Source organism: Canis aureus, chromosome 26 (genome assembly GCF_053574225.1).
Source record: "Canis aureus isolate CA01 chromosome 26, VMU_Caureus_v.1.0, whole genome shotgun sequence".
Lineage (NCBI taxonomy): Eukaryota > Metazoa > Chordata > Mammalia > Carnivora > Canidae > Canis > Canis aureus.
Window position 1 is genome coordinate 10,463,869 of NC_135636.1, and position 26,928 is coordinate 10,490,796.

The following is a 26,928-nucleotide window of genomic DNA, read 5'->3' on the forward strand; positions in this document are numbered from 1 at the left end:
CCTTCCTAAATGGAGTCTGTGGGTATATCCCAGTTGTAGAAACTGAGTCACATTCTTGTAGCCCGTAGCAAGGGGGTCTGGAAAAGCTATTTTCTGGCAAGTGAGACTCGTAACAGAGAACTACCCAGAAGTCAAGGTGAACAAAGAATATTGGGTTTCCTCAAGCACGGTGCTTGTCCACCACGCCAGTTACTCTGGTTTTCTCTTTTATTTTTATTTATTTATTTATTTAAAGTAGGCTCCATGCCCAACATGGGGCTTGAACCCTGAGATTGAGAGTTGCATGCTCTACCTACTGAGCCAGCCAGGAGCCCCTGGTTTTCTCTTTTAAAAATTATTGTGAAATACATCACACAGACAAGAGTGATTATAATATATGTACATGGTTAAATAATAATAATGATTATTCTTATCCTCCCGGTTGAGGAAAACAGCATTATTAGTACTATGGAACCGCTGTCCCTATTTGTCCCTCCCTAATTTTATCTCTCTTTCCAAGTGACCACCACTATCCTGACTTTTGTATCATTTTCTTGCTTTGCCTGTTGTTTTTTTGAGATTGAGATATAATCGACATATGACAGTTTATTAGTTTTAGGTGTTTAATGTCATGATTTGATACACGTATATTTTGCAAAATGATCACCATAATAAGCTCAGTTAATAGCGCCACACATAAATATATATCTTTTTCCTTGTGATAACTTTTAAGATTTACTCTCCCAGCAACTTTTGACTTTTTTTAAATTAAGCTTTTTATTTTGAGATCATGTAGATTTACATGCAATTGTGTACCTTTCATTCAATGTCCCTCAGTAGTAAATTTTATAGCACTAGAGTAGAGTATCACCAACCAGCAGGATATTGACATTGAGACAATCCACAGGTCTTTCTCAGATTGATAGTTTGACTTATACTCATTTGTGTGTGTGTATGTGTAGTTCTATACACTTTATCACGTGTGCAAGCTTAGGTATCGACTGCCACAGATCCTGAACACTTCCAGCACAAGGGTCCCTTATGTTGCCCTTTTATAAATCCTTAATTTCTGACAACTAACCAGTAATCTTTTCCCCAATTTTATTACATAAATGGAATCAGATAATACATAACCTTGGGATTGCTTTTTTTAACTCAGCATACCTCTCTAGAGACTCTTCCAGGTGGCTGGTTGGTGCTTAATGGTTTTAATGGGTGCGTTTGAATTCCTATATCAAGATATTGTTTACTTTCACTTTTAAAAATATTTTATTTATTTATTCATGAGAGACACAGAGAGAGGCAGAGACATAGGCAGAGGGAGAAGGAGGCTCCCTGTGGGGAGCCCAATGTGGAACTCGATCCCTGGACTCCAGGATCACGCCCTGAGCCGAAGGCAGAAGTTCAACCACTGAGCCACCCAGGCGTCCCTACTTTGATTCATTTTTAATAATAATTTGAATCTTATAGCACAATTCTTCTGTAACTTGCTTTTTAAAAAAAATATTTAATTTATTTATTCATGAGAGACACACAGAGAGAGGAGAGACATTGGCAGAGAGAGACGCAGGCTCCACTCAGGGATCCCTATGCGGGACTTGATCCCAGGACTCCAGGATCATGCCCTGGGCCAACTGCAGATGCTCAATAGCTCAACGGCTGAGCCACCCAGGCATCCTTGTAATTTGCTTTTTTTCATTCAACAATATGTTTTTGAGATTTACCTTTGTTAATGTGTGGGCCACTCATTTCCACTGGATGCATTTATCACAATATATTAATCCAATGGGTTATGGATGGGCATTCCAGTTGTATTCAGATTTTTATTTCCAGTTGTATTCAGATTCATCATTCACATGAATGATGCTACTGTGAATATTCTTGCCTGTAATTCTAGGGGCAAAAGTGCAAGACTTTTTCTAAATTTAAAAAGTTGGAGTTTCTGGCTTATTCAATATGTGCATGTCTAATTTTACCAGATAAAAATCCAACTCTTTCCCAAAATGTTTGAATCAATCTCTACACCTATTAGCAATGCATTAATTTATTGTTCTTACATCCAAAGCGACACTTAGCAGGAATGGCAAACCTTTTAATTTTGGCAGTCTGGTAAACATGAAATAGAATTTCATTATCATTTTAATTTGCATTTCCCTGTTTACTAATGAGATTGAGCATCTTTTTATATGTTGATGGTCATTCATGTTTTCTCTTCTGAAAAATGCCTGTTCATGTCTTTTGCCATTTTTCAAAAATGTTTCTTTTTCTGACATTTGAATTCTTTGTTATCTGAATTCTGATCATTTATATGCCAAATGTGTTGCAAAATTTCTCTCAATTTATGATTTAGTTTGTCATTCTCCTTACTGTGTCTTTTGATAAATGGTCATTCTTAATTTTTCCACAGACAGATTTATAAATTTGTGTGTGTGTGTGTGTGTGTGTGGTTTGTTCTTTGTGTCTTAAGAAATTCTGCTCCAGGGTAGGGGGATGGGTAACTGGGTGATGGGCATTAAGGAGGGCACTGATGTAACAAGCCCTGAGTTGTTATATGCAACTAATCAATTACCGGACTCTACCTCTGAAACTAATAATATGGCTATATGTTAATTAATTGAATTTAAATAAAATAAGTTTTAAAAAATAAAAAATTCTCCATGTGCATCAATTGTACTTCAATAAAAATAAAATTCTGCTCTAAGTTATGATCATAACGTTATTCTCCGTTACCTATCTATCTATGCATATGTATACACATACACATTTAAACATTTAATCCACTGGAACTTGGTATGTGTGTGCATTATTCAATTTCCTTTATTTTTCCCCAAATGGATAATCTATCATTTCCATTCCACATCTCTCCCCACCCTTCTGCAATGCCCTGTCTCATAAATCAAAAGTCCACATGTGTGTAGTGTGTTCCTGGGCTCTCTACTCTTGTGCGGTGGTCTAGCTGTGCACGCTATTTTAATTACTATTGATATCTGATAGAGTGAATCTATACACCTTGTCCTTCAGGAGTCTTTTGGCTATTCTTTCACATAAGCTTTAGAACAAGTTTGTCAGATCTCCGAAAAAGATCTTTTTTTCAAGTATTAAATCCACAGATGACTTTGGAATGTTGTTGACATTCAGAAATGCAATTGACACACAGATTTTCTATAAAACAACCTTACAAAACTCTCTTATTAATTCTAATAATTTGTCTCTAGATTCTTCTGTTCCCCATAAAGCTAATCATACTGACTACAAATGAGGAGAGTTTTGCTTTTTCCTTTATGATCTTTATATTTTTATTTCTTTTTCTGTCTTCCTCTATCCATAAAAAACTCGGTCGGTCTCATGCGAAGTGGAGTGTTGAGAGTAGGTAGCTTGGTCTTGTCCTGGGGTGCTGCCTCCTACAATTTTTGTAAAAATTGATCAAGCTGTGTACTTATGATTTGTACATTTTTAAAAACACTGTTATATTTTGGTAAAAACTAAAAAACAAAACAAAACAAAACTTTTTTAGGACCATTTCCCCATCATCCTAACCTCTACTTACCCACTAAAGATACCACTGAGCAGGTTTGTACCTGTCTATTTTCAATCTGACTACACATTACTGGAGAAAAGAAGTCTTAAGTGAGAACACCCATACCTATTTCCATGCATTTGAAGACCTGCCAGGGGGAGGGGGCACAGGCAGAGTCTCAGCACCCCCAGAGGGAAGAATGCAGAGGAGAGATGGAAGTGCAGGCAAACAGACTTCCACAAAGCAGAAGGAAAAGCTTTCTAACAGAACTGTTGCCTAACCAGAATAGATTTCTTTTTGAAAAAGTAAGCTCCCGGCACTGTAGGTATTCAAAGAGGGCCGGACACATCCCCACTAAGGACTCTAGAGAGGGCCCCCCCACACACAACTGGTGGAGAGGTGAGGGACAGGCTGTGGGCCAGATCAGGACTGCTGTCTCTTTCAACCACCAGCTTTGAGGTTTTTAAAGAATTGAGCTTATTTCTTAATCTACTTTTAGGGAATGCTCTGTTAGCTCCCCATAACACTTAGAAAAGTAACCCTAAAATAAAGAAGAGTCAACAAAAGCAAAACATAGAAAATATTAATACTGATAAATCCCTCTCGAGTCCGATCAAGGAAAAAAAAAAAAAGAAAAAAAGAAAGAAAGCTAACACATTAGAATTCCTTTCTCCCAAAGAAACAGCCAGCAAATATCAAGGTAAGCGTGCAAACAACCGTCGTAGAAAAAAGTGTAGTTATTTTTTTCATCCCGAATATCCTAAACGATGCACTGCTTCTTGATTTTCTAGCCTTATATCCTGTCATTTTATACTTTTTTCAGATAAAGGACAAAGTGGTCAGGCATTCATTGATTTGAAATCCAATAAAAGAAAAAAAAATCTGTTAATGGGGTTGACTGCCTTTTTCACAACATGAGCAATTTTGAAGAAGGCAAGTCTTAAAGATTTTTATGAGATGGGAGTTACTTCTGTGATTTCGTAGTTTTCTCTATTTTACTTTCACTCAACCAATTTCTAGAAATTCTTCAGTTTGTTGGTAGATAAAAATACGTTCTGATTCTCCCATAAGCTGCGCCATCAGCCTCATAGACTAGAAAGAAGCCTCGCTTCCTCGTGCCGCTAGAGAAATGTCTTCCTTCACCGGATCAAAGTCTGTTTTCTTCTTCGTTGATTGTTCTCAGAAAATCTGGAGTCCAGACAGGCTTGAGCCAGGAGAGGGTGACCCCTTGAGGGCGGACCCCGCGGCAGGGCGCTTCTCTTCCCTTCTCAGACCCAGGAGAGCTGCGCCCCCTCTCCGCGCGCGGGGAGAGGACTGAGCTGAGCCGAGAAATCCGTTACCAGGCTGCTGTGTCCCCAAGGGCCATTCCAGCGCGGAAGAGGACCGGGCGAACCGCTGTGTTGATCCTCGGCCCTGTGGGCTGGGCGCGCGGCGGGTCAGGTTACAGACAGGTGAGTCCGGCGGCAGGGCGAGCCGCGGGCCCCGGGGAACTCCGGGCTGGACGTGCCCCGCAGTCCCCGCAGTCCCCGGAGGGGTGCGCCCCCCGCCACGGCGGGGTCACAGCTGCGCGTCCCCGGGCGCACCCGAGCAGGGGCCGAGAGGGACCGCGCGCGCGCCCCACGAGCCGGCTCTGCGGCTCTGGGAAACTTGGCATCTTTCTCTTACCAACTCCTCTTCCTTCTCTCCCAACTCCCCCTCCAGGTATAAAGACGGAGAGGAAAGCCAAAGCCAAAAATAAATAGAAAGCTCTGCAGCCACCTCCCCAGTAGCAGCCCATCTTCACTTTATTGGGAAACGGATTCCCAGCCTCGGGATTTGGGGAGCGGGCGGTTAGGGGGGGAGACCCTAATGGGAGGGGGTAAGGGTGAGAGATTTGTGACGAAGCCGCGTTTGTATAACATGCCCTTGGCTTTTGTTTCCATTGTGTGTTTATTTGGGGGTCGGTGGGGCTCTTGGGGTGGTAGGTCTTGGGGTGGCAGCTGCTTTTTCCTAGATTGTATGGCACAAATCGGTAATAACGACGTGTTCTAAAGCTGCCGAACTTTAAATCTTATTGTGTTTATTTGGGGGAGTGTTGTAAATGATGGTAAGCTGAAGCCCCCCAATACCCCCCCTTTACCAGATCAGAGTCCTGGAGAGTCTCTCTGCCGCCTCCACCTTCCGCCTGCCGAGCTTTCAACTAGCCGGGGAAACCATCTACCAAGTCCGGAGGGACTGAGCCATTTTCTTGATTGCCTGTCGGAGACAAATCCACCTGGGGGCGGGGAGGGGGGTGCCACTGGCAGGAAGCTCCAACTCTTCGGATGGATGCCCCGGGAGGCGGGCCTGGGGACTCACCTCTAAGAATTTGCCCTGGGGTTCCTGTGAGGGGGACCGGAGCAAGAGGCTGATTTAAAAAAACGTTCTTCCCTTTTTAAAAAGGGGAGGGGGGGAAGAATCAGACGTTAAATTCTTTTGCAAACATTCATGCCTAAGGAAGGGCTGGAACAGGCAGCCCCGGCCGCCGGAACCGGTCGGACAGGTAGCGAGCTTGTTGACACCGTTATGTTGCAGGGCGCATGCTCACTCCCAAGTTTCCTGGTGCCTTTTCTATTCCACCTTATGAAACTTTTTCCTCGGCGTGGTCTCACCCGCGATTTAAGGCATAGGTGTCGCCGAGCCTGGAGGCTGGGAGTCGCCGGGCGTGCGGGGGAGAGGCCTGGGCCGCGGCGCGGCGGGGGCTGGAGGGAGAGGGCCAGCGAGGCGGGAAGGTGGGCTCTGGCCGCCGGGAGCCGGGCACCGAGCCCCCGCCGCAGCCTGTAGCGGGGAGCAGGGGAGGAGGGGGCCGCCGGCCGCGGAGGGGGCCGCACGATGCCCAAAGTCTTCCTGGTGAAGAGGAGGAGCCCGGGGGTCTCCGTCCGCAGCTGGGATGAGCTCCCAGACGAGGAAAGGGCAGACACCTACATCCCAGGTGAGCGCCGCGCGGGGGCCGGGCCTGGGCGCGGGAGTCCCGGGGTGGGGGCAGGGGGCGCCGGGTCCCCTCGGCTCCTCGGCGAGGGCTGGGCTCCCCACCGCAAGCCCCCCTTTTGGGGTGGGGGAGGTCCCAGGCGCGGGAAGACCGAGTGAGGGGCTGGAGAACCCGCGACGCCCTGCGCCCCCTTCCCCCTAGTGGGCGCCGGTAATTGCCCGGCGGCGGGACCGTTGACTGCCGCGCGGGCCCAGGTGGCCCAGGACGGGAGACTCAGCCCCGCGTCCTCACGGGGGTGCACCAGGATCCGCCAGGCCCGCGGGCTAGGTGGGTGAGTCAGACCCCGGCCCCCCAGCCCAGGGAGAGGAAACTTGGCGCGCGGGGTCCCCCGCCGCCCCGGGCCCTCGGTTCCTGGTGGGCGCGGGGACTGGGGCCGCGGGGCCGCGGGGCCGCGGGGCCGCCCCTCCCACCCGGAGGCCGAGCCGGGATTCGCTCGCCCACTCCCGCGTGTTGCCCACTTGGCCGGGTGCCCAGGTCCAGGGCGGGGCGGGGCGGCGGCGGCGGCACCGCCCGCAGGTCAAACTGCCGCGGACGCCGGGGCCTGACGCCGCGTGTCTGTGTCGGGGCGCCGCCCCTCCCTCCGCAGTGGGCCTGGGCCGTCTGCTCCACGACCCCCCCGAGGACTGCCGCAGCGACGGCGGCAGCAGCAGCGGCGGCGGCAGCAGCAGCGCGGGGGAGCCTGGAGGCGCAGAGAGCAGCTCGTCCCCGCGCGCCCCCGAGCGCGAGATCCCCGAACCCGGCGACGCCGAGGGCCCCGGCGGACACCTGGCGGCGACGCAGCGCCCGGGCGCCAGGTCGAAAATCAAGGTACGGTGTCGACTCTGCCCGCCGCCACCTCGTGCCACGCCCTGGCGTCGGGCTCCCGGAGCGCGCGCCCCTCCCCTCCCCTCCCCTCCCCTCCCCGCCGCGCCCCCGCCGCCCGCGCCCCCCGCGCCCAGCGCACCCTCCGCGCCGCTCCTGCACCTGCTTCTGGGTCTCGGGCGGGGCGGCTCCGCGCGTCCTCCCGCCCGCTGGGTGGCGGCGGCCCGCGCCGCTGGGCCTGGAGGCCGCCTGCCCCGAGGACCCGGGCCCGGCTTCCTGCCTCCGGCAGCCCCTGTCCTGCGTGCGGGGCCGGAGGAATCACCAGGCCGTCGGGGTTCCCGGGTGCGGGCAGGAAGGACCAGGCTCTCCGGGATTCCGGCCCCCGCGGCGCCTTTCCCAGCGCTCGGCGGAGTCGGTGCACACACCTCCTGGCGTTCTGGGGCCGGGGGCGGGGGCGGCAGTTCAGGTCGGCACACGGTGGACCCCCCCCCCCCCGGAACAGCGGTCCCCACTGACGAGCACCGAGTGCCCGTTACGCTGGAGGTCTGTGCGGGGCACTTTGAATTGGTCACATCTCTCGACTTCTTGAAGTGAATTGATGGATAAAGGGGCTCAACCGCAACTGCCTCTGCGCCGCCCCAGGTGGTGTTTGTTACCCTCCATGATCATTCCTTCGTACCCCGCCCCCCGCCCCTCCTAGAATTGTAGGCGACATCTTATGGGACATCACCTGGCTTTACTGGGGAGAACTTCCGTGTTCGTCTGCTCAAGTGAATCCGCTACCCGCAAGATTAAGGAATCCCATTCCACTGATTTAGTCAGCTGGAGCCGGGCCGGGGTGTTTTAGGAATCACATGATCCCATTTCCTAGCCTGGCGGGACTCCGCGGGCTCCAGGCCCTGGGTGGGGGGCGATCATTCCTGCGCGCGCCGGGACGGCCCTGGAGCCCTGCCGCCGGGGCGGGGGGCGGGGGGTGGGTGGAGGAACTCTGGTGTTTGCTGTGGATTGGGTAAGACTAGGTTACTTTTCCTGGGCGAGGCTATCCCTCCCTGTGCATATTCCTGGTTCCCGGGGTTTGGCTTGGGGGCGGACTAAAGGTGCATTTGGTTTTGAATTGAGGCTAAAGGCTGGAGCAGAAATCCCCAGGAAAGACCTCTTTAAAGGTTGCTGCGGCGCACGGTGCTTGGTGTTAAGTGTGCTGCTGAGGTTCAAAGTCAGCTGGCCTGAGGCTTTTCTGGGCCAGATGGGGTTAAGTGGGAGGGGACAGTTTGCCCGGGGCTGGTAGCTCTCCCCTCCAGGAAATTCTACAAAGTGTCCCACTTGCATATTTATCACCAGGCTGGAAGGACAATTGCAACGTTGTTTTGGGATTGACTGTTAGTCGTTTTGCTCCTCTGTCCCCCAACTTCCCAGATTACCCCGGGAAGAAAGCGGCAGGAGAGAAAGATCCAGTCCCTTAATTAACGTTTTAGAAGCTCTCTCGTCCCAGGCAAACAGTGCCATTGGAGCCCTGGATTAAAGGAATAAATAAACCACGACCTTATTTCTAGGATCTTGCCTACATGCTGCCCCCAGGACCAGGGGTGGGGGGCGTTTGCTCTGTGACCCTATTAGCACAGCTTCCGGAGAAGTTTTATTTTGTTCACAGAGGATGTTTAGATTCCTTTTCCCTCTCAGCCTTCATCCATAAATGGGAGACATCTTGGTATTAAGATGCTCCAAGCTTCCAGAATTATCATCTATGGTATTGGCTGTTTTCAAATGATTGTCCAAATTGCCTGTGACTTAGCACATTGTGTAATTTTAGAGTTCTATACAAAACCTGCTGTTCTCAAGAATTAGTTTCTTGAGGCACCTGGGTGGCTTAGTTAGGCGGCTGCCTTCCGCCTGGCCCGGATTGTGATCCTCGGGTCCTGGGATGGAGCCCTGCACTGGGCTCCTTGCCGCCGAGTGGAGAGTCTGCTCTCTCTGCCTGCAGCTCCCTCTGCTTGTTCTCTCTCTCTCTCTCTCTCTCTGTCAAATAAATAAATACAACCTTAAGAAAAGAACATTAGTTTCTTAACTGGAAGAAAAGGAATACCACTCCAGGATGAGGCCCATATATTGATGCATAATGACTAAGTTGGAATGACTTCAAGACACTCACTGAGCTGTTAGTTCAGGGGACTAGGGGAGGAGCAGGTTTGAGCCAGTGCCCCCCCAGAGAGAGGCATCCTCCCATCTAACTATTCTGGAGCATCTGCTGTGTTCAAGGAGATAACGTTCCCAGCCTGGTCGGTCTAGAATCATCTGACTGTAGCAGTTAAGCCCCTAGGCTCTGGCTTTGTCACTTAGCTGCATGACCTTGGGCAAGTTGCTAATCCCGCTGGGCCTCAGTTTCTTTGTCTGTGAAATGGGAATAATAATGACACCTACCTCATAGAGTGGTGAACATAATAAATGAATGAAGAAGGGAACGTAGTAGGTGCTCATTAACTCTAGCTAGAATTTTCCGGCTTGGTGGGGAGACACAAATATTAATTATTAACTCTGTTACAGCAAAGGGGATGGATGCTAAAGCACACACAAAGATGTAATAAATTATGAGCTAGGGAAGATTTCTTGGTGTAGATTTGAGGGCAGTGGAGAAGGGGGGAGAGGCAGGCTTTGCCCAAAGGTTAAGTAAGTAAAGGGCTTCAAACTCTGGTGTCTGAAGATGGAAAATCCACCTGCTGGAGTTAGAGGGAAGTGTGAAAGGTGGGGAACTAGGACAGGACAAGATGGTGAAGGGGCTAAGCCAAGAGGTGTGGCTGCCCCTTCATAGGCAGAACAGGGATTCTGGAAAGGTTTGAAGAAGGAGGACCTCAGTTGGGTCCATTCTCCCAGCTGTGTTAGGGATACATTATCGGTCCCGAGTCTTAGTTCCTGGACCTGTTGCATGGAAAAGCAATGGAACTGACCTCTCAGAAGGGTTGGTTAGGTGAAATAAGGGGTGCAGAGTGTCTCGCACTTCTGTGCATGTGTAAACCGCCAGGAGGGAATTAGCTAACAGTGATGTATGACAGGTTTCCGTAATGTCCAATATGTTGTTGCCTATGGTAGGGACACGGGATTTGCCAATCTGGCTGTGCTGGTGAGTGGATCTAGGAAGGAGTTGTAGGTGCTGGTTAGGAAACTGGCCTTTTCGAGACTATCTGCCTTTTGACTGCCTCAGGGCAGTTTGCAAAATCGCCTCTTTACTCCTGAGAACTCCGTAATTTTCCAAACAGATTGAGGTGGAGAGATTGTGTATATCTAAGAAGGCAGTAGTGACAGGTCCAGGTGGCTCTAAGCCTTTCTTGTGCTGGTACCATTTGCAGGACTCCAGCTGTGGGGTAGAGACCCCCCAGAAAATCTGATCACCATTGCCCTGCCTTTGAAGATTTATTAGAAACTAACTCTGAAGTTAAATTAGGTAGTTGATGGATATTTTTTCCTTCCTGTCTCCCTTTTTCCCCTTCTATTCTCTTCCTTTGGCCTCTCCCAAGGATGCTTCAAAAGGAACTGAGTATAGAATTCCTTCTAAAATAGTTTTGGTCTTCTACCTGGCTCTGTAGTCCAGGTCTTTGAGTCATGCCAGACATAAGAACGTGCAGTAGTCTTTTTTTTCTTTCTTTCCGTCACTTATCACTCAGCCCCAACAACCATTTAAACCGTGGCTGTTCCTGCCCATCCACCCGGCACCCATCCCAGACACATGATTTTGAGGTACATCTCAGTTATCATATTATTGCAACCATAAATACCTCAGAATGTGCCTGTAATAGGTAAAGGCCAAAATACCTGATCATACATTCACAGCGATGTTCACATTGCTAATCGTCTCGTAAATTTGTTTTTTTTTTTTTTCTTTCAGTTTGCTGAATCAGGTCCACACAGTGTCTAATATTGTAATTGATTGACATGTCTTTCAGGTCTCTTGTAATTTGTCCATGTTTCCTCCATCTCTTTTCTGTGTCCTTACAAGCTAATTATTAAAGAGATGAGTAATTTTGCCTGGAGAGTTGCTAACAATCTGGATTTTGAGGAATGCATCACATCAGAATCTAATGCTCCTTGATCTTCTGTGTTTTCTCTAAATGGGTAGTTGGTTCTGCAGCTGCACTACCCACTATGGCAGCCAAAATTACATGTGACTATTTAAATTTAAACTAAGCAAAATTAAAAATTAAGTTCCTCAGTTGCACAAGCCACATTTCAGGTGCCCAGTGACCATGTGTGACCAGTGGCTTACTGTATTGGACAGTACAGATTAGAACATTTCTATCAATGCAGAAAGTTAAATTGGACAACACTGCTTTAGATATTTGATCAGGTATATTCATTTTAGTTCAAAAGTGTGTCGAGGGGGGAAGGTCAACTATTAACATCAAGAAGAAAACAATATTTGGGTGTCTCCTTGTGATTGCAGCTATTGATACTCGGTCTAATTATTTTAGGTTATTAGGGGTTGTGATATTCTGTCCTTCATTTCTGAGCTGATAATCTTGTTTAGAGATATACTTCCCCTCATCTGTTGTTTGGTTCCCAGTAAGACAGTTCATTTAGGAAAGGCCAAATAAGATTCCCTGTTTACCAGTTTTCAAGCTAACCTGTTGATTCACCAGAATTCTACAGCAGTGGCCAACTTGTTTATTTTTAAAACATTGTTGCGAATCACGGATTTAAGCAGTTTTTAAAAACTCATCCATTTGATATTTGGAGGAGAATATAAGCTCTGTCCCTAAGTCCTTGCCTATTGTCTTTTTTCTCCTGAGACTGAATTGGATGCCCCTCACCCCCACCCCCATTATAACTCACTGACCATGTGCCTGACATTTGGCTGACCAGACTCTTCTTCTTGACTCTAGACCTACCGACGGCAGGGAACATTCCTACCGGGCTTGTATCCCCAGCACCTGGTACAGTAATGTCTGACTCATAGGAGGACATAGGTCAACATAGAACAGAAGTATAGGCGGAGGAGCCAGCACTCCCTGGATGTCAATAACACATTTGGAGGAAAGTGGGAAGTAAGAAGAGAACATAGGGGATCCCTCGGTGGCTCAGTGGTTTGGCCCCTGCCTTTGGCCCAGGGCACGATCCTGGAGTCCCGGGATCAAGTCCTGCATCAGGCTCCCGGCATGGGGCCTGCTTCTCCCTCTGCCTCTCTCTCGCTGTGTCTATCATAAATAAATAAATCTTTAAAAAAAAAAAAAAAAGAAGAGAACATAGATCTGGGAAATATCTAGAATAGGTGCTCAAAAAAGACTAAATTAATTAATAAAAGGGGGAAAAGGAATAGGAGAACTATGTAACTGAATTGCACTGGCTTTTCATTTGAACACAGGTGAAGTAGGTTTAGTGGCAGACAACAGAATCCATTGTAGTTAGCTCCAGCTGAGCCTGGTTAATGATAGGTTAATAAATGGACTAAAGATAGACCAGAATATAATCCCAGAGCCACACTGCAGAACCGGCCCACCAAGGAAGCTACACTTACAGCCTCTCTGGCTGCCTGCTCCTGCATCACACTGCTGCCGCCAATGCAGAGTATAGAGTAATTGCCATGCATCTGCCTCTGCCCTATTAACTCAGGCCCAAATACAAATCTCCTGATAGTGCACCCAAGTCACATCTAAAACCTATAGCTACAGGGGAGTCTGGGAAATGTAGTTTGTAGCTTTTTAGCCTCTGTAGTACAAGAAGGTCTACCAGAAGAAGTAGGAATAGATGCCTTGAAGAGTGTTCATCCAGCGGACCGTTAAAGCTTGTGTGGTCCAATCCCTTCATTTTCAAGGAATGAAGGGGAAAACCCAGAGAGGTTTCATTGAATTTGGCACAGTTTTTAGTAGCAAAACCCCACCCAAGGATCCTCACTGTTTTAGGGTTGTTGTATTACACTGTGGGGGAGGTATCTTTGACTATTTAGCCATTAGCCTTGACAGTCTGACTTGAAGCTGTTTCTCACCATGATATGAGAAACAGTAGGATTTATCCCCTCTCTCTCCCCCATATCATGTCCAGACCCATGGACCTGTCCAGGGGGGTGTAGGCCCGAGTTCTGTGGACAATAGGCCACACCCAAAATTTCAGTGTGGGCACCTACAAGTCATGTAACCTACAAGGGTAGGTTAGATCTCTTGGAGCCTCATTTATTTTCTGGATTATAGGGACATGTTCTCTTCATTATCTCTGCATTTGAGAAGGTTCTCCATTCTACCCTATAGTAGAGTTGTGAATCCCAAAGAAGTGGCACATGGAGCAAGAGGGGATTTTTTTTTCCCAAGGGAATCGGGCAATATGCTTAGCATGTTTGTTTGTTTGTTTTAAGTAATCTCTGTGCCCACCATGGGGCTCCAACTCATGACCCCAAGATCAAGAGTCCCGTGCTCTACCAACTGAGCCAGCTAGGTGCCCCTAGCTTAGCATGTTTTAATGCTGAAGCATACAAATGTGTCAGTGGAAATCTTATCCAAGGGGGATCCCTGGGTGGCGCAGCGGTTTGGCGCCTGCCTTTGGCCCAGGGCGCGATCCTGGAGACCCGGGATCGAATCCCACGTCGGGCTCCCGGTGCATGGAGCCTGCTTCTCCTTCTGCCTATGTCTCTGCCTCTCTCTCTCTCTCTCTCTCTCTCTGTGTGACTATCATAAATAATAAATAAAAAAATTAAAAAAAAAAAAAAAAAGAAATCTTATCCAAATGGCCACCACCTTCACAGTACTCTCCCACAGGAAATAGGACCATTAATAATTTAATAAACTTGTCTGGTGGAAGCATCAACAGAAAATAAAGGATTATTTTTTTCTTTAGAAGTTTGATAGGTAAGTGACCTTAGCCAGCTTGGAAGTTGGTCAGAGGGCCAGCTAAGGTCCCTACCTCCCCAGACACTCCTGCAGTTTTTGGCAGCCCTGATACAATGATTGTTTTGTTTTTGCTGCAAAGACCTGTTTTTTTGGAAGAACTAGAGGGGAACCTTGTGTGTTTTTTAAAATGAAAGTCAAGATCCTGCAGAAAACAGAATAGCAAGCAAGAAAGCACAAGCCATGTAGTTAGATAATCACTCGGTCTCTCTTCATCTTTCCTGCCCTGAATTAATCTCCAGACCTATGTCACCTCCCACCATCCATTTCATTAATAAGCTTCTTTCGAAGTGTTAATTTTGGATTAACGGTGAAGCTTTTCCAGAAGGTAGCGTGGTGTCTATACCACCCCCAGTAGGTCTGGAACAGTACCCTATAATTAAACACATTAGTAATTTCCATATCAAAACACACGAATATTGACACCAAATGGGATGAAATCTGCATAGCTCCACGTCTGCTCGCGTCCAGTTTTATCTCCAAAGGGAGATACGTGAGACTGTTGGTTTTCAGAGCTCTTTGGATTTCAGGGTCATGGGTGAAGGACTGGGGGTTGTCCGCTCATACTGAAGATCAGTTCCCCTTTTTTCCATCAGAGAGAGAAAACTCAAAAGGCCAACAGAGAAACAAGGGATTCAAGGGATTTTGACCAATTATATTTTATTAGGATCACAGAACTTTGGAGGTGGTCGAACTCTAAGAGTTATTGACCTCCAGGTCCTTTTTTTTTTTTTAAAGAAAAGATTTATTTATTTTATTTGAGAGAGAAAGAGAGAGAATGAGTGGGAGGGGTAGAACGAGCTATAAGCAGACTGCACTGAGCATGGAGTCTGGCTCCTGGTGACCTCAGGACCCTGAGATGGTGACCCTGCCTGAAAGCCGAAAGGGAGTTCGCTGCTTAGTTGATTGTGCCACCCAGGCGCCCCCTTGAGGTCCTTTTAAAGTAGCCTTTCTTTCTTTCCTTCTTTCTTTCTTTCTTTCTTTCTTTTTCTTTCTTTCTTTCTTTCTTTCTTTCTTTCTTTCTTTCTTTCTTTCTTTTTTCTTTCTTCTTTCTTTCTTTCTTTCTTTCTTTCTTTCTTTCTTTCTTTTTTCTTTCTTCTTTCTTTCTTTCTTTCTTTTTCTTTCTTTCTTTTTCTTTCTTTCTTCTTTTCTTTCTTTCCTTCTTTCTTTCTTTCTTCTTTCTTTTTTCTTTCTTTTTCTTTTTTTAAGGTTTTATTTATTTATTCATGAGAGACACAGGCAGAGACACAGGCAGGGGAGAAGCAGGCTCCATGCAGGGAGCCCGATGTGGGACTCTATATCGGATCCCGGGATCATACCCTGAGCCAAAGGCAAACGCTCAACCGCTGAGCCACCCAGGCATCCCCCATTTTATCATTTTTTAACAAAGTAATCTCTACACCCAATGTGGGTCTCGAACTCATGTTCCTGAGATCAAGAGTCTCATGCTCCACTGACTGAGCCAGCCACGCACCCTGCCATTTTATCCTATTTATATGTGGGAAATTGTGGCTCAGGGATATTCCATGACATCACGCAAATCGGTGATGGCAGGTGTAGGTTTTACTTGATCCTCAGCATCCCTTGTCTGTTCATTCCATTCTCATTTTGTAACTAAGATGCCCAAGATGTAACTAGTTTGGGTCTACTACTTGGAAAGTAGTATAACAAGGTAAGATTGGTTAACCTTATTTTGAACTTTTAGGGGGTCCGGTGTTAAGTATAAACCTCTGTAGACATTGCAGAACTGGCCCAGTGAGCCAACTTGTGACCCGGGGAGGGATTGCTGGTGCTCTGACCCGTGGGATGTCATTCCAGACATCAGATGTGCTGTCTGTATCCTTTGGCCCATCCTGGAAGAGAACCTTAGGAAACGTGGCAGGTCTGGTGCTCTGGAGAGAATGTAATACATTTCTTATTATTCAGTTCCCTATGGCTCTTTCACAAATAACCCCACATTTCGCAGCTTAATTTATCATTCTGTATTCCAGCTCTGTGGAATGACTGGGCTTAGCTGGGCCATTCTTGCCTGCTGTTTCTCTTGTGGTTGTGGTCAGATGGCAGCCGATTGGAACCCTCTGGGGGTTTGACTGGCCTGGATCACGTGTCTGACAGCTGATAACTGTTTCCTTTTGCTAGCTGCTTTAATGATATGGTTCTACCGTCTTGATAAAGCCCCTATTCATGGACATAGAGGTAGTTCCTGGTCTTTTGCTATTATAGACAGAATTTTTGCCATTACAGATATGTGAAATACACTCTGGAATAAATCTCACATTTAGGAATTTGTCCTATAAATATTCCTTCCTTTCCGAGAATTGAAATAGTCTGGCAGAAGCTGACTTCATCAGCCATGGTCTTTTGCCATGTAATTAACCTTATGTCTTTCAATACGGCCCTTTTAAGGCTTCAAATATAGTTTGTTGATGTCTGGATGCTGGATTGTCATAGAGAGAGGGACGTGGCAAACAGTCCTTCATGGGTTGGAGGGTGCACCTTGGGGAAATTCCCTAATGAGCCCCCTGGTGCTGGCTCAGTTTTCTATTCTGTGCAATGGAGATATACACGAAGGTGGAGAAATGGAAAAATTGCCTTTGTTGAAGCACACGTGGGGAGTTTCTATTTTTGTTCCGAGAAAACCAGAGGAAAACTCTCCCTGGGACCGGGGTGGGGGTGGGGGGGAGGCTTAGTTCCCAGTCTCCTCCCCTGTTCTCATGTTCTCCCCTGTGTAAAAAGACTTTGTGTATCATCTTGGTCAGATGATCCATTGGCCCTGCACCTCCCTTAAATTGTCACTAACCTCCTTTCTTTTCTTTTCTTTCTTTTCTTTTCTCTTTTTTTTTTTTTTTTTTTTTTAAGATTTTACTTATTTATTCATGAGAGACACACACACACACACAGAGGCAGAGACACAGGCAGAGGGAGAAGCAGGCTCCATGCAGGGAGCCCGACATGGGACTTGATCCCGGGACTCCAGGATCACGCCCTGAGCTGAAGGCAGATGCTCAACCGCTTGAGCCACCCAGGCGTCCCATCTCTTTTCTCTCTACCCTTCAAGATGTTTCTTTTCAAACAAAATAGTGCCAGTGATTGGAGGTTTTCATCTGGGGCTGTAATAGAAGGTATCCATTTTACGTGTAGAGCATTTTAAAAATAGGAATTGACCAAAAGGCTTCAAGTCAACAGGAGTTCGGGTTTGGACTGCAAGTTTGCAAGTCCTTGAGAATGTTCTGCAGGAGTACAGGTCTAGCTTTCTCCATGATCGTAATCAAATTACCTGAGTCGGTTGTCTATGTTCTGTTTTATTAGGCACTCACCAGCTCTCAGTGACCTTTCTCCTGTGTAGACTGGCCTTGAGAAGCTCCGGGTATATTCAGTTGCCAAGACTTGGATCATATTTAGTCTTATTTATTTATTTATTTATTTATTTATTTAAGAGAGAGAGAGAGAGCGAGCACGAGCACGATCAGTGGGGAGGTGCAGAGGGAGTGGAAGAAGCAGACTCCCTGATGAGCAGGGAGCCTGATGCAGGGCTGGATCCCAGGATTCTGGAATCAGGACCTTAGCCAAAGGCAGACACTTAGCCAGCTGAGCCACCCAGGTGCCCTGGGTCTTATTTAGTCTTTTCACATCCTTTAAAGGGCTTCAGTCCCCAAAATGGGGACTTTTGGGCAAGGCGAAGACCTGCCCTGACCTGGTGACAGAAATAGGAAAGCCTTGGGCTCATCTGGGTCTCCCTCAGGATGAGTGCCAGGCCCTACACCTGTGGGCTTGCAGGGCAGAGGTGGGACGTGAGCAGTTGGAGGCCGAGGATATCTAGCTACCACTCAACAACCCAACTCCTCTGTGCCTTCTCATGCCCACTCTGCCTTTTGAATAGAGCTGAGTTTCTTTAGAGCCCTGAGGTAGAGCCCCACAGAGGATACTACCCTCTCTTCCTTAACTACTTTCTTGGGCTCAGGCTAGCCCTATGGAACCACGCACAGTCCTCCGTTTCCCACTGCCCTTTTCTGGAATTACTCTTTGCCATTGTCATTCTCTTCCTCCTCATCTTTGCCTGGCTAAGGGGCTCACTTCCTTGGAAGCACCTGCCCTCACACCCTCTACATGTGCAGTAGGTCCCTCTCTGAGTTGTCCATTGTCCAGATGTCGGTGGCCTTTTGACCAGTCTGCTACCCCAATAGACTGGCAGTGTCTTGGGGACAAGTCATCCTCGTGACTGTACTGCCTCCAGCTCTGAGCACAGGGCCTGCTGCCGATTGGGCACTCCATATGCCACCTGAGACACGTTAAGCTCCATGCAGATGAAGAGGCCGACTGAGTAACTGTGTTCTGGGGTCTTTTGCCTTCCCTGAGTCTCTTTGTATTTTGCCACTTGTGAGCCACTGCCCATCAACGTTCTTTTATGCACCAGCCCAAGTCTGAGCTTGGGGCATGGGGAGCAGGAATGTGCACAAACACTTGCTAACTTCTGCAAAAGGCATTTAGTTGAGGAAACAAGAAGAATGCTGAGGAAACATCTGTGCATGATGGAACCCTCTGGAACGAGTGGAATAAAGTACCAAACTGTGTGTGGGCCAGTACTTGAGCCTCACGTCTTCAGTACCATCCATGCCATAGTGGCCCCTCCTGGGAGCTGGTTAGAGACACAGCATCTAGACTCCAGCACACCTCCTGAATCAGAACCTGCATTTTAACAAGACCCCCAGGGAATTCATGCACACACCAGGGTTTGAGGGCCCTCATCTGAGGGATACAGACAACAGTTTGGGCAAGAAGCTGCAGTAGTTGGAGAAGCTGCATCAGGGAGGGAACAGTTGAGCTGGGTCTTAGTGGGGGGGGAATACTGAGGGGGAAGGGAAGCAGAAGGGTGTTGGTGGTGATGGAGGTGTTGAGGCAGGCAATGACCAACTCTTTCTGTTAATGATGTGTGTATGAAAATAAGGTTATTAGGCCCTTTTGTAAATAGCAGAGCAATTGGATCAAGCTTCTAAAGGATTTGATTTGGTAGCTTGGAAACCTTTGATGAATATATAAGATCTGGTGTTTTCACCACTTACTTATAGATTCCTTTTTCTTCCTTAGAGGCCGCTAACATGGTCGAGGGAACATGGGACCAGAAGCCCAGGGCCTGGGGTTTGGAAGCTGTGGGATGCTGACCAAGGCTCTTTCCAAAATGATCATTTTGTTTGTTCATACTCCGGTGGGTTAGAAGCTGAAGCATGGCCCGGCAAGGCAGTTCTACCCTGGGAGGAGTGGCCGGAGCCACTTAGGGGCTGGCAGCCATGGGCTAGGTTTTAGCTGGCTCCTCAGTGCCTCTCTGAGTGGCCTTGCCCTCCACATGGCTGCTTGGACTTCCTCGAAGCATCGGATGCCTTACATGGCAGCTGGCTTCCAAGAGGGAATGTGTGGAAACTTTAAAGTCTTTTTTGTGTTGGTTTTGGTTTTACAGAGAGAGCAGAATGTGCATGAGCTGGGGGAGGGGGCAGAGAGAGAAGGAGAGAGAATCCCAAGGAGGCCCCATGTTTGCTCAGCAGGGGGCCACAAGGAGCCGTCTCAATCTCACAACCCTGAGATCATGACCTGAACTGAGATCAAGTCGAATGCTCCACTGACTAAGCCACCCGGGTGCCCCAGCTGCTAAGTCTCTTAAGACCTAGAATTTACACAGGCCCTGCCCAGATCCCAGGGGAGAGGAAATGGTTTCCATCTCTTGATGGATGGAGCAGCATGCAGGCAGGGAGGAGGGAATTGACTGTGTCTGTCTTTGGGGACTCTGTAGGACAGGCTCCCCGACGTCTCCAGGACCTGGACTCCTTTCTGCTCTTCCTCCTCAGCCCTGCCTCCTCTCAGTCGTCCAGGCTGGCTGCTGGAGCTCTAGCCAGCAGGAAGGAGTAAAGGAGAATGAGGGCACCACCTTCCCCCATGGAAGGAGTATATTTCATTAGGGACTTGCTGTCAGGCTGGCAAGTGTAGACATTTAGCTGGGGGCTGTTGGACCCAGAAATCAGAAGTCTATTCTGAGGAAGAAGGGGAGAATCAATGCTGGGGAAAGCTGCCGGTTGTTTCTCTCGCCTTCCCCAAAGCCAAGAAGACCCTCTGGGAAGTGTTAGGAGTCAGGAACCCCAGGCTGGGCAAGCCTGGAGACATAGGGAGGTGCACTCCCAGGCTGAGCCCACCTGGTGTGCTCACTCTGCACCAGGACCCTCACCCTCTCTCTCTCCCTGTTCCAGTTCACCACAGGCACGTGCAGCGACCCAGCGGCCCACAACTGTGAGCTGTGCGGCAAGGGCTTCCGCCTGCAGCGCATGCTCAACCGCCACCTCAAGTGCCACAACCAGGTGAAGAGGCACCTGTGCACCTTCTGTGGCAAGGGCTTCAATGACACCTTTGACCTGAAGAGGCACGTCCGCACGCATACAGGTGAGGAAGGGGGCGTGTACTCCGCGGTTGCTTTTGTCCTCCTGGCCAATGGAGTTCCTGCTCCTTCACCACCAAAGAACCAGATGGAGAGCATGGGGCGGTATCGAATTTCAGGAAAGATTGAAGGCTGGGGGCATTTGAGGCCAGCACCTCTGGGCTCACCTCCTGGTTGTGTCAGCACCAGCTGAGTCACCTTGTGCCCGGCAAGCCTCTTTTCTGACAGTTTTCACCTCTGTAAGATGTGGTAATGGTCCAAGTTCTAGGACCACTCAAGACAGATCACTGGCTGGGAGTGTTCTGAGGATTTGTGAAGTTGGACGCAAGGCTGGGGGCATAGCTCAGCCCTCATCCAACTGACTGCTAGTGTGGGTTCTCATGCCACTGGTGGTGTCTTCTGCCCCTTTGTTGGGATGCAAGCCTGTCTCAGAATGATTTCCTAAGAGCTCAAAAAGAGAAGGAAATGTTCGGCTCGTATGTGAGGCTGGCAAGTGTCTTCCTCCCTTCATTCCTTGCTCAGTTTCCTGACTTACAAAGCGTGGATCTGGGTCCTTACCAGCTCAGTTCACAGAGAATCCTAGAGGTGCCCATTGATCTCTCTCCCAGCCCTCTGACTAGCCTCTTTAGCTGTCATTTGGAAACATCTGGCCTCTAGGCTGCCCTTTGAGGTCCACAGTTCCTCAAAGGCTCTCCTTTGAGGTCCACTTGAAAAGAGGGCTCTTTGGAGGATAATTCTAAGGATGCCATTTCCTTGCTGAAAATCTCCAACTCTGGGCGAGATGAAATCCAGACTCCTCATCTTGATGGGCTTCATGTAAAGCTCCTTACAATCTGAGTTGCATCTTCAAATCCCCGTCCTGTCCTGTCCCATCCTATCCTATCCCATTTCGTCTCATTTAAACCCATCCCTTGGGGATCCCTGGGTGGCGCAGCGGTTTGGCGCCTGCCTTTGGCCCAGGGCGCGATCCTGGAGACCCGGGATCGAGTCCCACATCGGGCTCCTGGTGCATGGAGCCTGCTTCTCCCTCTGCCTGTGTCTCTGCCTCTCTCTCTCTCTCTCTCTCTCTCTCTGTGACTATCATAAATAAATAAAAATTAAAAAAATAAAAAATAAAAAAAAATAAACCCATCCCTTCTACTAGCACCACAGATACAGCTGCTTTGCTGCACCTGGGATGTCAGGGCAAAGAGGAAGTGGCTATTTCTACGCTCAGTGCTCAGAACAGTGGGCACTAAGAATGGTTTGTAGCCAAACATGCCTCAGCTGCCGTGGACGCGGTTGCTACTACGTGCGCTCGGCAGGCACACCTACCCCGGGCTTCTGCCTGGGAATGTGGAGCCTGGCACCAAACGCTTTTTCTGATTTGTCTGTAAAGAGACCCTTTATGGGAATTGAGTGCACCATGCATGTATATGAGCTTTTGGCACAGTGGGATTGACCGGGAGGAGGTCTCTTTCCTGAAAACAGTCCCTCTGTAGGTCTGTCTGCAGAGGGCTTTCTGGAAGTCCTTGGGCAAGTGTGTTGTGCATCCCTGGCTGAGAGCTGCTATGAGTGGCCTGTTGTCCCTCCCTGTGCCTCCAGACCCCTGCTTTAAGGACCCTTTGAGAGGAGAGGATGTCTCGTCAGGCTGGGGATGGGAGGGAGGCCAGAGGGCCGCACCTGGCTTTGTAAAGGTCAGGCCTGTGTGGAGCCCAGTGAGCCATGGTCCAAACCAGGACGCTGGTGAGTGGAGGGATGTGACTGGGGCTGAAAAAAAAAAAAAAAAAAAAATAAACCCATCCCTTCCTAACCATTCAACCCCGTCCTGGTCATGACCCGTTCTCCCGATAGTCCCATAGCATTTATTATCTATAGTCTCCTGATCCTCAAACCCTTTCAGAGTTTGGGGTTTCCTTTGGCATCTTAGGATAGGAAAGTGTCCACTCCTCCCTCCAGATGGAGTTCCCTGTTCTTTAATTCTCACACAGGGCCCCCCTCTCTGATCCTCCGTATTCAGATTTCTTTTATAGCTCTTATCACACTGCTTTGTGCTGGCCAGGAGCTGTTTCCCAGGCCAGAGTGTCATCCACCTGAGAGAGTGGGCTGGCACACCCAAGAGTTTCTTTTTCCTTTTAAGAAACCTTTTCTCAAGTGGATTTTTCATTTAAATGTAGCATGCAGCCAGAGGAGCACACAGATCATAAATGTACAGTTTGACAAGTTTAGGAATTTTCACAAAATGAACACACCCACGTAACTAGCACTGAGATCCAGAAACAGAATACAGCAGTCCCCCTTATCCACGGGGATACATTCCAAGACTTCGGTGGATGTCTGAAAACCCAGGTAGTGCCAAACCCTATATATTCTATGCTTTTTCATATATATATATTCGTATATATATACACACACCTATGATCAAGTTTAATTTACATATTAGGCATAGCAAGCGATGAACAACAATAACTGGTAATAAAATAGAACAATTATAGCAGTATACTGTAATAAAAGTTAAGTGAATGTGGTCTCTCTTTCTCAAAATATCTTATTATACCAAACTCCCCCTTCTTCTTGTGATGATGTGAGGTGATAAAATGCCTGCAAGATGAGATGAAGCGGGGTGAGTGACGCAGACATTGTGATGTAATGCTAGGCTACTGACCTTCTAATGGTATGTTAGAAGGAGGATCATCTGCTTCTGGGCTGCGGTTGACCATGGATAACTGAAATCGCTGAAAACAAAGCCACTGATAAGGGGGACTGCCATACTTCCAGCCCCCAGAAGTCACGGCTTCTCCCTCTGTCGCTGTCACCTTTCCTCCAAGAGGCACCACTAGTGTGACTTGTAACAGCATGGATGACTGTCTGGTTTTGAGCATGGTAGAAATGGAATCATATAGTGTGTACTCTTCTGGGTCTGGCTGTAAAGCTTCTTTATTAGTCCCTAGCACCAGGGAATCCGTAAAAGTTTGATCTCTGTGTGGCCAGGCAAGCTCCTTAGGGTGGCACAAGGAGAATACTTAGTGGTGGGCCAGGGGTCCTGTGGGTGGTAGAGCATCCTGAGGGGGGCAGGTGGAGCGTTCTGTAGGATGTGGGGAGTCCTGTATGTGGTGGAAGGTCCAAGGCTATCAGTGGACCCATCAAGTGGCTGGGCTCGAAGACAGCCGACCCAAGGGGCTGGAGGAAGTTGGGGACTCCTCACTCAGTCATCTGTCACTGGCTGTCCTGGAGTGTTTCTTGGCTTTCCATCTCTGTCTGAAGATGTTCTTGAGGACGTGGCCTGCTTCTCCTGAAACTCTTTGCCTGGTGGGCGCAGTGATTACCCCCTGACCCTGACCTTTAAGACAAAGTGAAGTGGGCTCAGGGGTCATTGCCGGCTGATTGGAGTAAAGCACTGAGCCCATGGGGTTGCCTCATCTGTGACTGAGTTGACTGTTAATGGAAATATCAGGGACTGACTGCTTCTCTGAGAAGAGTTTGCAGGTTGAGTCAGTTGCACTGTGCTTTAAAACTACAGATCAGAGCTAGCTGATTGTGCAACCTTGTCTCAATTTTTTAAATCTTTTTTTTGGGGGGCGGGTATCTTAGTTTGTCCATTTCTTTTTTTTAAATTTTATTTATTTATTTATTTTTTAGTTTGTCCATTTCTAAAGTGGGCATAGGTTTAGTACCGATCCGAAAATAATGGTTGTGTGGTTTCAGGATAATAATTGCATATAAAGTGCTTCATACATCATAAGCACTTAGTAAATATTAACTATCATTAGTAGTAAACGTTCAAATAATTAGCAGAGGTTTCCTGAGACCCTGCTATGTGACAGGCCCTAGGATTCCCCTCTGTGCTCATGGAGAGCTCAGCTGGCATGGGGTGAAATAACTCAGACATCCGACTGTCACAGGAGAAAAAACTGCAGAGGTGTTAAGCAAGAAAAAGTAGCCCAAGCCTGTGGGGGGCCTGGCAGGTGCATTGTTTCTGCCAGGGCTCCAGGGAGACTTCTTGGAGGTGTCCTTTTGGCCGGTCTTAAAGGATGAGCCAGATCTCCACAGCTAGACAGAAGGAGGAAGGGCCTCGCAAATGCCAAGTGTCTGAGTTTGGGTTGCAGACCCTGACCTAAGGATTTGATTGTAAGCAGTTTATTTGGGAGGTGATCTCAGGAGGCCCTGTGAGGGGTTACAGAGGGGAGGGGGGAAGGGGGAGACAGCCAATAGGAGCAAGCTAATGAGCAGGTTATCACTGTGAGTAACTGGGGCTCAACCCCACTGGGGATGCCCTGGAGAACCACATAGAATGCACCAGAGAATTGCTCCAGGGATGAAGAAGCTGGGGTATTTATCCAGCAACTCCCATCCCTCCTTGATGGGCATCCATCCTGGGGCCTCATTTCCTAGGCAGCTCTTCCCTCCAGCAGCGAGATGCAGGAAGCCACTGACTTTCCTGGAACTGAGGTGACCCAGTGGAAGGCTGGGGAGTGAGCAAGTGAGGGAGATGGCTTGGCAGAGACTGGGAGTCTCTGCAGAGGGTGACACAGCTTCTTCAGATGGCAGCAAGCTGTGAGTAGTCACTTGCCTTCATGCCAGGCCCTCAGCATTTATCCTGCTATCTCAACCCCAAGGAGTTCACAAGCCCCACCTCACAGATAAGGAGACCAGGCTCAGGGTGGTCAAATAACCATAGGTGGTGGAGTTGAGAACCAGACCAGCTCCGTGCTGGAGTTCACGGTTTTCCATTTTGTCAGTCCCCTTCTCTGTCCCCTTCACCTCCCAGTGTCTTCCTCACTCAGTTTTCTCCCTGAGGCTGGGGGCTCACCAGCCCGCCCCATTCCAGTTACTAGAAGCTTACTTGCTCTGCAAGAATGTGAGGTGAGGGGACACTCAGGTGTGGCACAGACTTCGCACTGCAGCCTGGCAGTGAGCAGGTTGCACAGAAGCCCAAGTGTGCATGTTTGGTGGCGCCAACATACCCATTCAGTGAGCGAGGAAGACTCAGACTCCTGACTGAGCTCCTCCATCTCTTTCTCCTCAAAGGTGACATTCCTAGTGACTCATAGAGCGGTTGAAAGTTACTGAAGTTGATGAATCATAATGTCTTCCACCTAGTGTTTTCCACAGTTTACCCATGAAGGGGGGCATCTAAGAGGGGGAAAATGCAGCCATCCCAGCCACAGCAGGCCCCGGCCACAGGTAGCCTCCAAGTCCCCAACCTGCGGCTGGTCTGGCCGAGATGTGCTGTTACGCGTAAAACCGACACCAGATTTTGAAGATTGAATGCAAATTAAGAATGTAAAACACCTCAGTATTTAATGTTGATTCCACGCTGGAATGCTAATATTTTGAATACGGTGGGTTAAACAAAATATATCATTAAAATTGCATCTGTTTTCTTTTTACTTAACTTTTTTTTTTTTTTTAATTTATTTATGATAGTCACACACACACACACACACACACAGAGAGAGAGAGAGAGGCAGAGACACAGGCAGAGGGAGAAGCAGGCTCCATGCACCGGGAGCCCGACGTGGGATTTGATCCCGGGTCTCCAGGATCCCGCCCTGGGCCAAAGGCAGGTGCCAAACCGCTGCGCCACCCAGGGATCCCTTACTTAACTGTTTTAAAAAAGATTTTACTTATGTATTCATAAGAGACAGAGAGAGAGAGAGAGGGAGAAGCAGAAGGGGGGGGACTTGATCCCAGGATACGCCCTGAGCCAAAGGCAGATGCTCAACTGCTGAGCCACCCAGGAGTCCTTCTTTTTACCTCTTTTTAGAGAGAGAAAATGCATGCATAAAGGGGGTGAGGAGTGGGGAGGGAGGGGCAGAGGCAGAGGGAGAATCTTAAGCAGGTTCTACACCCACCTTGAAGTCCCGATGCGGGGCTTGGACCCCGAGATCATGACCTGAGTCAAAATCAAAAGTCGGATACTTAACCAGCTGAGCCACCCAGGTGCTCCGCTTTTTACTTATTTTAATAAGGCTATTGGGCATTGTGAGATTACAAAATGGCTTGCATTTTAATTTCTGTTGGATAGCATAGCCTGTAAGATCTAATCTAGAGAAAAAAAGAGATCGAATCTAGAGATAACGATTTAAAAATTTTTCAATCATAGTTTTGACTTTTAAAGTGATCAACAAGTAGAATTACAGAAATATCTTGAACCTGTTTTTCCTGCCCTGGGCTTATTTGCTGCTGGAGATGTGCCTCCAGGTAATAAGGGACCAAAATGAGGAGCAAAGGGCTTACTTCAGCAAACTGAAAAAGGAGTCCTGGCTCTGGGGGTGTGGTCATGCCAGCAGCTGGAGGACCCACCACAGCATCCTGGGGAGCTCTACACAAAACAGTTAATCAGTTAAAAGGTCAAAAATTTGGG

The 26,928-nt window shown here is 48.2% G+C and overlaps 1 protein-coding gene and 1 non-coding gene across 5 annotated transcripts in view; both read left to right on the forward strand.

The window, feature by feature from the left end:
• OVOL2 (ovo like zinc finger 2) overlaps positions 1-26,928 on the forward strand; it is a 78,103-nt gene that overhangs the window by 42,313 nt on the left and 8,862 nt on the right. The window contains exons 2-6 of one of the 4 annotated variants that reach the window (XM_077872079.1): positions 4,769-4,947; positions 5,619-6,446; positions 6,645-6,770; positions 7,090-7,310; positions 20,398-20,587. In XM_077872079.1, the coding sequence (XP_077728205.1) occupies positions 6,347-6,446; positions 6,645-6,770; positions 7,090-7,310; positions 20,398-20,587 (637 nt within the window). In that variant the 5' untranslated portion in view covers positions 4,769-4,947; positions 5,619-6,346. Of the gene's footprint in view, positions 1-4,768; positions 4,948-5,383; positions 6,447-6,644; positions 6,771-7,089; positions 7,311-19,108; positions 19,368-20,397; positions 20,588-26,928 lie in introns of those variants that run through there. The other 3 variants (XM_077872078.1, XM_077872080.1, XM_077872081.1) reach the window with 3 other exon arrangements.
• LOC144298959 (small nucleolar RNA SNORA43) lies at positions 21,712-21,843 on the forward strand. Its single transcript, XR_013365791.1, has one exon. It is a non-coding gene; the product is annotated as a small nucleolar RNA SNORA43 (small nucleolar RNA).